This window comes from Camelus dromedarius, chromosome 16 (assembly GCF_036321535.1).
Source record: "Camelus dromedarius isolate mCamDro1 chromosome 16, mCamDro1.pat, whole genome shotgun sequence".
Classification (NCBI taxonomy): domain Eukaryota; kingdom Metazoa; phylum Chordata; class Mammalia; order Artiodactyla; family Camelidae; genus Camelus; species Camelus dromedarius.
In genome coordinates, this window is record NC_087451.1 from 39,137,838 (window position 1) to 39,149,903 (window position 12,066).

The 12,066-nt window shown below is 42.6% G+C and overlaps 1 protein-coding gene across 12 annotated transcripts in view; it reads left to right on the forward strand.

Moving 5' to 3' along the window:
• The first annotated feature begins 1,165 nt into the window (after nucleotides 1-1,165).
• Nucleotides 1,166-12,066, forward strand: part of BPTF (bromodomain PHD finger transcription factor) — a 128,428-nt gene continuing 117,527 nt past the window's right edge. For 2 of the 12 annotated variants that reach the window (XM_064495648.1, XM_064495645.1), the window contains exon 1: nucleotides 1,166-1,959. In XM_064495648.1, coding sequence (XP_064351718.1) covers nucleotides 1,320-1,959 — 640 coding nt within the window. In that variant the 5' untranslated portion in view covers nucleotides 1,166-1,319. The remainder of the gene's footprint in view (nucleotides 1,960-12,066) is intronic. The other 10 variants (XM_064495650.1, XM_031468905.2, XM_064495651.1 and 7 more) reach the window with 10 other exon arrangements.

The window sequence follows — 12,066 nt, forward strand, 5'->3', positions numbered from 1 at the left end:
TGGTAATTAATGCTTGTATTTTCATTTTCATTTCACATATGTGGTCTATCCTTCTAAATAGACTGTAATAAGCTACTTGGTGGTCAGAGTCCTGTTAACTATTTCTGTTGAAATCACCAGTTTTTGGTGGTTTCAATACCTATTAATATGCTTATAAAACCTTGCTCTGAGCCTCAGAACTGGCTTGACCACCGCGAGTTGTCTCCCTGCTTTGGTCTGGGGAAGCCTAAAATTTCATCGTTATGATTCGTTCCCTGGGCTAAGCCGAGACTTGGTTACTTGTCACGTAAAGATATTAAAATGACTTCCCGATAACACAAACGTACAACAGATTTAAGTAGGGTTTAGGCGGGAAGTTACCCTTTCTACAGCAAATAAGAAATTGGAAAGTTCTTCCTGAGGTGGTCGAGTTTCTAACTGGGACACCGGGAAAGGTGGAGGAGACTGGAATATAGTTGCATTCTGGAGTTTATCCAAGGGTTTTTGGGTGGGGATTTCATCCGAAGAGTATCAGAATGGCTCTCCCTCGGGGTCTGGCAGCCTAGGGCGTGGCTTCTGGCACAGCCCCCAAGCAGTTGTCATTGGGATCAATTTCAGGACTCTCTAGAACCAAGCCTTCGGAGTTTCACATTTCTGGGGGCTCCTCTCCCCGCCCCCAGGTAATTTCCCTCGGTTGCGGGCGCTGCCCTGCCGCCTGGGTCGCTTAAGTCTCCCCGCTTCGCGATACCCTCTCTGGCTTTCAGCATCAGTTTCCCTAAGGGGGCAGAAGGGGGATGAATTTGGGGGCTTCTCCACCCTTATTTTTGAGCCGGGGAAGGTGGACGCCGGAAGGAGGCCCTGTGAGTTTCAGGCTCAGCAGTCGGCTCCCGAGGCCTCCGACCCGGGGCACTTCTCCAGGGAGAGCCCCTCTCCCCGGAGCCGCCGGCGGCTGCGGTCCAGCCTCGCCGCGCGGAGGCACCCAGGGCTCCCCGCCCCCGACCCGGCGCTCCCGCGCTCCCCCTAGCGGCCGCCGCGCGGCCTCGCTCCGTCCCAGGCTCGTCGGCGGCGCAGCTCACGTGACCGCGCTCCGGGCCTGCGGCCGCTGTCGGTTCCCCCAGTCACCGAGCGAGAGGGAAGAAACAAGATGGCGGCTGAAGGCGATCCGGAGTGGGGCCCCAGCAATTCGGATTGAGCCTTCTCCCTCCACCCGCTTCCGCCGGCCGGGCCCCTCCCGCCCGGCCCCGCCGGCCTCCCCACCCAGCCCCGGCGCCCCCCACCGCCACCCCTCCGCCCGCCCCTCCCCCCTCCGCTTTCCCTTCTCCCCCCGCCTCGGCTCCGACATGAGGGGCCGGCGGGGCAGGCCGCCCAAGCAGCCCGCGGCTCCCGCTGCGGAGCGCTGCGCCCCGGCCCCGCCGCCGCCGCCGCCGCCGCCGCCCACGTCCGGACCCATCGGGGGGCTCCGCTCGCGGCACCGCGGCAGCAGCCGGGGCAGGTGGGCCGCCGCCCAGGCTGAGGTGGCGCCCAAGACGCGGCTGAGCTCGCCCAGGGGGGGCAGCAGTAGCCGGAGGAAGCCGCCGCCGCCGCCGCCGCCGCCGCCGCCGCCGGCCCCCCCCAGCACCAGCGCCCCGGGCCGGGGGGGGCGAGGAGGCGGGGGCGGCAGGACGGGGGGCGGGGGCGGCGGCGGCCACCTGGCCCGGACCACCCCGGCCCGGAGGGCCGTCAACAAAGTGGTGTACGATGACCACGAGAGCGAAGAGGAGGAGGAGGAGGAGGAGGAGGACATGGTCTCCGAGGAGGAGGAGGAGGAGGAGGACGGCGACGCCGAGGAGACCCAGGATTCCGAGGAGGACGAGGAAGATGAGATGGAGGAGGACGACGATGACTCCGATTATCCGGAGGAGATGGAAGACGACGACGACGACGCCAGTTACTGCACGGAAAGCAGCTTCAGGAGCCATAGCACCTATAGCAGCACTCCAGGTACCCACCCAGCCCAGTTGCTGCAGACTCCTTCCCCACCTCCTCCCCCATCGCCCCTTGCTCACTCTCTCTCTGTCTCCCCCCACCCCACCTCCCCCCCAAACAGAGGGGAAATGCGACGGCACAGCAAGTGGCAAAAAACTAGATTTACAAGAGGAAAGAGGCGCATTGTTCAAAATGGAGATTGCATTGTTGCAGTTCGCAGGCCACACACTCGCTCTCTCTCTTTCTCTCCCCCCAACCCCCTCTTTTTTCCTCTTAAAAATTTGTGCCAGTGCAGTGTCTCCACCGGGCAGGATTGAAACTTTGGCACACACATATCCATTGCATTCATTTTTCTCTCCTTGTTTTGGTTTGGTTTTTTGGAATGAAAGAAGCCTCTTGTTTTGCAAACCTCTTTGCATTTCTAATGTGGTTTCTTTTAGATTTTTATTCTATATCTGTTCCTTAAAAGGGAATCGAGGATTTAGACAGATTGTGGCATACGAACACACACAAAACATGCTTCTCTTCACACGCCTGGCTGTGTGGTTTTAAAACTGTGTTAAGGAAATGGATCAGTTGGGTTAGTAGGGGAGCTTTACCTGGTCCTGTGTGTTTGTTTTTATTCTTGAGTGCTAATGGGCTCGTGCAACAGTTGCTGGTAAATGGCTGATTAAAAAGCAAAGCAGAAAACCAAAGCCAAAACAGATTGGGTATTTCATCTGATTGAAAATCATTTTGGTAAAATGCAAAATAAGAGACGGCAAGAACATGCGTCTTAACTAATTTGATCCCTTTGCTTTGCCTGAGAAATACAGTTTCGTGTCACCTGTTGCAGGGGGCGGATAGTTTGATCAAGCAGTTGTAATTACCGGAGATGAACTTTTGGACCAACTTCCAAGTCACACAGCAGAAGTATAGGGAGATTTATTGTAAAATGACTTTTTTCTTTTCATTCTGTTTCTGAGATGGTAGTCCTCCCTGGATCTGTAATGAATTTCTCCATGGTGACTCCTCGCCTATTTTCTCAGAAAGTTTCTCTAGGCAGGTGCTGAGATGTTTTTTGTTTATTTAAAACACACACACACACACACACACAGAGTTGCTGCTTTCTATTAAATATGTAGTTGTGGCTTACTAAATTGTGAAAAAAACTTAACTTGTAGCAATAACTTAAAAGATTTTTTCCTTTATATTTTTGTTAATCTGGATTAACGAAATTAGAATCTAGATTTAAGAGCATTTACAAAGTAAAGTTTATGAGGAAATACAATCTTTGAAAAGTGACTAAGATGTGTCACTTTGGTTTTAAAAGAGACTAGGATAGTAGAAGTGGTTAGATTTAAATGTGCCCATTTTTAAATAAATGCTTAAATACTCATTGGAGGAGTATGAGTATTAAACCAGATATGAACCCATTTAGATTGCCCTGACAGCAAATGAAAAAGGTAATTTCTTTTGCCTGACAGTAGGAATATCTTCCTGTCTTTGGGAAGGGGGTGGGGGGTGGGGGGAAGCTGACAGGAGAATTAAGGGAATGAATCAAGTGTCAAGTGTATGTCTTGTTCGTGGAAGGGACTACACACCACTTTTCATTTTTTGTCAAATTAATTTTAGTACATCTTTTATAGTAATAGTTTTTACCTTAAAAAAATCATGTGTGGTCCTTTCTACCAAGAGCTCAGAATTGAAAGACCCATGGAAGGTAAATTACACTATCAGAGAAAGTTTTTTCAAATTAGACAGAGCTAAGGCATTTTGGCAGGGTGGTTCAGCTAACTTTAACTCCTCTTCAGAGGTCTAGCAAGTAATATTTAGGACTGAGAGCTTTGTATATGCTGAGTTGAACTGCAATTTGTTGGTTAGGTTTCCTTTTTTAAAAAGATACTTATATCTTTATGGACTTCCATGACATTTTGTTTTTCCTAATGACACTTGTAGTGTACCTTGTGTGTGCTGGCCCTATCTGTGTGAGACTAAAGACTGTATATCCTTATATGAATTTTATACTCCCTGCACCTCTAAGACAGTGACTCGTACACAGCAGGTGCTCATCAGAGGCTGATTGGACAAATAATTGTTAGTAGGTGAGAGCTTGTAATAGATGAAGTTTTGATAATTCTTCAATGGGTGCCGTAATTCCTGAGTATTTTGGATTTTGGAAACTAAAAATTGGTCTAGTGAGATTTTGATAGACAGTTTGACCAGTGAATGCCTTTAGCACCAGGGTTAGTGTGGTGGTGGTGTTTTGTTTTTTTTTTTTTTTTCCTTCCCAGAGTTAGTGTGTTTTGAGCTGCTGTTTCATATTGCTTGCTAGGCATTTTCTTTATTGAGTGCTGGTGGTAACTTGTTAGCTGTTTTACTTTTTGAAACATTATTTCTCAAGTTTATGGTAAAAGAGATGATACATTTTGTGCTGTAAACTTTTAGAATATGGCCACTTGCCTGGAATAACAATACGTGCCAGTGAGTTGTTTAGGCTAAGCACGAGTTTCATTAGTTTTATTGTCTGTGCTCCTAGACAGTGAAGGCTGGGAAGAAGGCTGTCAGGGAAACCTGTATGTGTGCATGCTTTGGAAGGAAAAATATTCTAGGACTGATTTAAGATATCCCAGGAGCTCATGGTGGATTTGAATCCGGCTCTATTGTCAGGGCTAAAAGAGAAGTGTACTTTGTTGCTAATTTAGAATAAGTTGATTAAATTTTGTAAACTAGAATGCTGGCTTAAGTACTAGCATATTAACTATCTAGTATAAGAAATAACTCATTCATTTATTCATATGTTGAGTACTTTGTAGGTAATATACCTGTTTATACTGAGACATTCGTTGATGTTACCAGCTTAATTTTTAAAATCATAGATTTTAAAAAGTTTATTCACTAGAGGTGAAATGTTTTCCTTTTATGGATAAAAAATGTAAATGGGTGTGTAAGGTACTTACATGACAAATCTGACTATAGGGATAATAAGGTTTTCTGGGAGGGAAGAGATAATTAGGTCTAAAATTAGGTATATTTTTTTTAAGTAAGGTATTGGGAATTGAACCCAGAACCTCATGCATGCTAAGCACACACTCTACCATTGAGCTATACCCTCCCTGCTAGATGATAACTTGTTAATACAGAAATTGGAATCATCTAGTTTTGCTTAAATTCAAGGCATTTGACTGAATAAGGCTTTTGTTTTTATTGTGAAAATTTAGAGTTATTTCAGCCTGTAGCTTTTATGACCTACTTGGCCAGTACGTTGAGAAGGGTTATATAGAAAATCTGTTTTGAATAAGCGTTGGTGAAGTTCTGACAGCACCCTGAAGTCAAGCATTTGCTAATTCGAAAAAGTTAAATCAGACTTGAAACAGAATAGTTCTTGCATTTAACCTGCATAAGATGTCTGAGACTACCTAGCTGGTATTTTGAAATTTGGAACCTCTGCTGACTTCAGAAAGCAAAAGCCCTGGTTTTGTCCTGGGAGAGCTAGTGATTCGTGTCCTCTAAGGATGATGACAGTTGTGGTGGGTGGCATAAGATGCTGTGAATGAACTGCAGATTTATCTGAAGCACAGTTTGTTACTGGTTTGGCAATATTTATTCCCACTTGTGTCAACCAAATACCTTTTCAGTATACTTCTAATTCTTGATTGGTACAAGTGAGGTGCAAAGTGCAGTGGAGATTTTAAGGAGGGCAGAGTTGGTGTGGGCATATGCTTCCTGGATGGCCACACAGATAGTAAGGATGGACAGAGGGAGGGAGGGAGCAGCGTGAACCAAGGCACTGATTTTAAAGTGCGGGCAGCCTTAGGTAACTGGTTTAGCGAGAGCCTGAGAATGTGAATAGGAAGTGAAGTGTAAAGCTCCGCTGTTGGGCGGTACCTAGAGAACCAGGCATTTGTACTCCCTCCCTCATCTGTAGGGTAAGAATTGGGCTAATCAGTGATCCTCAGTGATTTTTCACTCCTGGAGCACCTAAGAGATATGCTGTATTCCCATAAGCACCACGCAGGAGCATGAAACAAAACCAAATCAAATCACGGAGATACTGTTAAATCACCGATGCAGTCAACTCTTTCCCCCTAGATTGAGAGAATTCCTGGAGGAATTGATTTCTGAAGGTTCCCCTCCTCTCCAAGTCTATTTCAGATCTGTTTCATTTGGGAGATTATTGGAAATCCATTGGGAGATCTGGAAACAAGTGGGATATGATTTCGGTGGGATGTTGTCAGGAAGTTTAGCATTGCTTCTCTTCTGCAGGATGGATTGGAAGAGGACAGATAGCTGGTGGGGATCCGGGTCAGTTTTGTAGCCCTGGATGGGAAGATCAGTTCAGGGGGTATTTCGGAGTTCTCCAGGCCTCGACAGCATCAAACGTGTAAACAGAGAGGAATTCATCAAATATGCCTCTGTAAGAATGGTGGTGCTTTCAGTAGCAATAGGAATTCAAGATTGTAAGAGATTAAATTAATGAGATCTGTTTTCAGGTATCAGTACCTGAGGTTAAACATGAGAATTAAAAGAAAACAAGGGTCGTAAAGATTTATTAAAAGGTTGGACAGCATGCTCTGCGAGTAGTAGAGAGGTGTGCCGAGATGTGCAGTAAAAATGGTCTTGTGAACAGTCATACTCACCTACTCTTCTGGTATATGTTTGGAATGGAGCTGTGTGTTGACGTGTGTGCACAGCAGGATTGGGGATATTAAGGCCAGAAACTCTGGTCTCTTCTGTTAGGTCCGCCTTTTTTTACTTTTGAAAATTCCTTGTCCAACCTGTGACTGCAGATCCTTGGAGGGTGAGAGGGTGGTGGTAGTGGTGGCAGACCGGTAATCTGGGTGGCATAGACAAGAGCAAATCCTAGCTGATGCCCTCTTTGCATCAGGTAGATCCCTCCCTCCCTGCTCCTCAGGCTTCCTCGAATCCCACTTCTCTGGGGCTCTCTTCCCAGAGTCCTTCCCAGAGTGCTTACCTTGGTCTCTCTCTTCAGTGCCTGCTTATAGCAGTTATGGCCGCATCTTCATAATTTGGCCCCGTTTAGCACTGACCCTCATTATTCTGATTTTTTTCATGCTTTCAGTTCTTTAAAATGATAAGGTTCAGGAGGCAGAACATTTCACTTTGAAAGATTGAAAGTAAAATCATACAGATAGAATTAAAATGCATATAGCTAAATGTAATGTTTTTTTTAATATTTCTCATTTTAAAATTTATTTTATTGAATTATAGTTGATTTACAATGTTGTGTTAGTTTCCAGTGTACAGCAAAGTGATTCAGTAGATATATATAATATATATACACAAATTATACTTTTTCATATTCTTTTCCATTGTGGTTTATTACAGGATATTGAATATAGTTCCTTGTACTATACGGTAGGACCTTGTTTATTTTATATATAGTAGTTTGTATCTGCTAATCCCAAACTCCTAATCTATCCCTCCGCTACGCCCTTTCCCCTTTGGTAACCATAAGTTTGTTTTCTATGTCTGTGAGTCTGTTTCTGGTTTGTAAATAAATTCATTTGTGTCATTTTTTAAGATTCTGCCTGTAAGTGATATGTTATTTTTCTTTCTCTTTCTGGCTTACTTCACTTAGAATGGTGATCTCCAGGTCCATCCATATAGCTGCAAATGGCATTTCATTCTTTTTTATGGCTGAGTAGTATTCCATTGTATAAATATACCATATCTTCTTTATCCAGTCATCTGTGGATGGACATTTAGGTTGTTCTGTGTCTTGGCTATTGTAACTAGTGCTGCTGTGAACATTGAGGTGCATGCAGCTTTTTTTTTTTTTTGTAATTTTGTGGGGAGGGGGGTAATTAGGTCTATTTATTTATTTACTTTTGGAGATTTATAGATGGAAGAATCTGGAACCAGACCTCTTGGGTTTGAGTCTGGACTCTGCGATGATGGGCATTTGGCTCAGCTCTTTGGACCTCACTCCTCTGTGAGGTGGGACTCTCACAGTACTGAGTCAAGGTGCTGTGAGGGCTGAAGGGTTAACACAAGTGCAGTGCCTGGAGCAGGGCCTGCACGTGGTAAAGAGTCAGTGAGTAGTAGCTATTATTGTCTGTTGATTTGTTTCTGACCTGAAGATGGAGGTTCTGTGAAGATATAGGGACCTTAATTCCTATGTGGTGAGGTAGTGTTTTATTCTATTGAAAGATGTCAGTTGACTTACAAGGTATAAAAATATTTTGAGGGCCACATTTAAGTAAAAATCTACATTAAAATAGAGCTTTATTTTCCCCTTTTGAAAAGAATTATTAAATGTTTAGCTTACCCATTTAAAAAAGTTAGTTTACCTAATGGCTGACTTATTCTAGAACTATAATGAAAAAATACACTTACTTCAGTTTTTTACACTGTTCAGTTAAAGTAGAAAGAGTGCTCTTGATGTTTCTAGCTCACTGGTAGTTCCTTTTCTCTGTGCCATCTTCCTCTGCCTGCTCCTTAAACACCAGTGCTCCAGGTTTTCAAACCAGCCCCTGGGCTCACTGCCCCTCTTCCCCTGAGATCTCATCTCATCTATTCTCAGGTTGTTTTTTAAAAATTGCAACGAAAAATTTAAAAATAGTGCAGATTTACTCTTTTGGGAAAATACACATAATATAAGATGAAAATGATAATCATCTGTAATCCCACTGACCAAAGATAATTACTGGGCATATTTCTATATATATTCTTTTTTTTTGAGTAAAGATAGATTTATTTAGAGAGATACATACCTCATAGAGTTCAGGCTACATATTCCATTTTATTCCATTTACTGTAACTTCTTATCTACATATTTTTAAAAAGATACAATAACTAGGATGATGTTAAGCAAACTGATTGTTTTTCCTTAATATACAGCAAGACGTTCCCACATCATTGTATCCTTATCAAAGCAGTACATGAACATAGGTAAAATACATTGAAATTGTATGAAAGGCTCATGGTGAACAAAAGCAGTTCCCTGCTGCACCTCTTCCCACCCTGACCTCTCCAGAGGCAGTGACTTTCAGTCCTTCTAGCTGTTTTTTTCTCCCTCCCCCCGGGATTTACCACAGTATTTTTAAAGAATATGCTTTTATTTGATTTACCAATTTTAGACATTTCTCCCTTGACTTTGTTATGGTGAGGATTTAGCCCTGTTACTACTATGCTTACTTTCTCTTTATCCTCTTCTTAAGGTTGTAACATGATATTTGGATAAATCATGAGGGATTGAGTACACTATTGTAACTATGTAAATATTCACAGTTGAGTCAAATCATGTGCTAATATTATTACTGTAACTATTTTTCTGGAGTTACTGCCTTATATTTTTTACTAGCTTAGTGTTCTGTGTACCTAGCCTAGTGCACTCTCAAGTCTAAAATATCTTACCACTTACTGTTTTCCAAATTCTGCAATGTAATAATTCCATTTTTTTTCCCTTGCTGATCTCCCTCTGCAGCCCTCGGAATTTCTGCTCTCACCTGAGCTGGTTGCTCTCTAGGTCTGTTGAACGTCGGTCACGCTGAAACTGCTTTTCGCTGCTTTCCGTGTTGATTCTGTTTCTTGGGTTCTACAGCTTTCTTGGTTTGTTTCCTTTTTCAGCACAATCTCTGGCTGCCTTCTAAGAATGGGTACATGAGAAATAACCTTTGTTCTTTTATCATATATCTGAAAATGCCCTTTTCAGTCCTAACACTTGGCAGATAGTTCAGCTGGGTATAGGATCCTAAATAAGAGAATCAGTTTCACTTGAGAGGTTTGCTCTGTTGTGTTCCAGCATCTGGTGTTGCTGTTGAGAAGTGAAGAGCCATTCTGATTACTTCCTTCATGTCTGATTTGTTTTTTGCCCCCTTTCTAAAGATTTTAGGCTCTTTTCATGGTCTCCGGTATTCTGAAGTTCTGCAGTGATATCATAGACCTTGATATGGCTCTTTTTCATTCAGTGTGTCTGGGTCTTGGTGGGCCCTTTTAATTTGGAGACTCATGTTGTTTAGTTCTGAGAAAATGTCTTCTCTGATTTGCTAATTTTCCCCCAACTTTGCTCAGTTCTTTTTTTGAATTCCTGCTTAGTTAGATATTAGATCTTGTAGACTAAGCCTATGAAATTTCTTATCTTTTTAAATTCTTTTTAATCTGTTTGTCCTTTTGGTCTGCTTTCTGGTAGATTTCTTTCTCTTTCTCTTCCAGGCTTTCTATTAAATCAGTTTTTATTTCAGCTATCAGATAGTTAATTTCCAAAAACTGTTTTCACTGTTCCTTTTTCATAGCGTGCTGTTTGTTGATACAGTATCTTCTTGTATTTCTCCTTATTGATAATTTAAAAAAACATATTGAAGTACAACTTAGATAAACAGTAAAATTCACCCTTTTTAGTGTATAATTTGACTCTAAGTTTTGGCCGATGCATACAGTCTTGTAACCACCACCACCTCAAAGCATAGACTAGTTCCATCACCTCCCCGAATTCCCTTATACTCCTGTCCTCAGCCCTTCTCCCTCCTCCTCCACCCAGGCCACCACTGGTCTCTTTTCTTTCCCTATAGTTTGCTTTTTCCTGAACATCATATAACTGGAATTATACCATATGTAGTCTTCTGAGTCTGGCTGCTTTTACCCAGCGAAACGCATTTGAGACTCAGTCAGGATACTGCTTGTGTCAATAGCTGATTCCTTTTAATTGCCGGGGAGGTAGTTCATTATATGAATGTACCACAGCTGGTTTATCCATTCACCAGTTTGAACATTTGAGTTGTTTCTAGGTTTTGGAGATTATCAATAAAACTGCTATAAACATTCACCTCCAGGTTTTTTTTGTAAACATAAGTTTTCATTTCTCTTGGGTAAATACCTAGGAGTGGAATCACTGTGTTGTATGCTAAGTGTATTTTAACTTTCTAAGAAACTGCCAGACTGTTTTCTAGTTAAACATTTTGTGTTCTCACCAGCAGTGGGTGATGGTTCCAGCCATTGTAGTAGGTGTATAGTGGTATGTTGCATTACAGTTTTAATTTGCATTGCCCTAATGATGAATGTTGCTAAACATCTTTTCATGTGCTTGTTTGCTATCTGTAAAGAAAATCATTGGTGAAATGTTGAAATATTTTGCCCAGTTTTTAATTGGGTGGTTTTCTTGCTATTTGTTTTTGAAAGTTCTGCTAACATAGTAATTATTTATGATACATAATTTTCCAAAGCCCTCTTCTCTATTCCTTTTTTCAAAGTATTCTCTTCTTGGATGCAACATCCACTCATCTCTCTAAGGACATTTTTTATCATCATCATCATCATCATCATCATCATCATCATCATCATCATCATCATCATCATCATCATCATCATCATCGTTTTTGCAGTTTTCTTCAGTGTCTTGTGTTTCTTCAGATCCCACTCTTCTGTTTTAGTTTTCTCTTTGATTTCAGATGCCCGTGATTCTTAGCCGTTCCTATGGGGAATGAAGCACTGGATAGCACTTTGTGGGTTTCACTGTGAAGTAATTGGGCAGTGGAACCCCAGATCAGTTTTTGTGTATTTTTGTTTTCTCTTGCGCTCTTTTAGTTTTTTCCCCTGTGAGTCTGTTTGTTTGGTTTCTTAAGGGAAGATTGCTTGGGGCTGGGAGTAGGGGTCTCAGGGCATCCACTATGCTGGGAAACTGGGTGAGGGAAGGTGACTAGGGCCTGCCCCTCTGCGTAGACACACTCTACTAAATTTCCCTGTTAGAAACCCTGAGCCAGCCTCCCCCCCCCCCAATTGTGGTATAATTGACATACAACATTATCTTAGTTGCAGGGGTACAACATCCTGATGGTGCTTGATACATTGGCAAGTGATCACTGCAGTGATCTGTCTATATACATAGTTACAAAGATGTGTTTTTTGTTTGTTTTTCTTTTTGTTTGCTTTTTGTTGTTGTTGTTTTGTTTTTTAATAGACTTTATTCTTTTAGAGCAGCTTCAGATTCACAACAGAATTGAGCAGAAAATAGAGTTCACATATAGCCCTTCCCACCCACACATGTATACTCCCCTACCCTCAACATCTCTCATCAGTGTGGCGTATTTGGTACAATCGATGAACCAACATGGGCACATTATTATCAACTGAAGTCCATAGTTTACATTAGGGTTCACTCTTAATGTTGTACATTCTATGAAT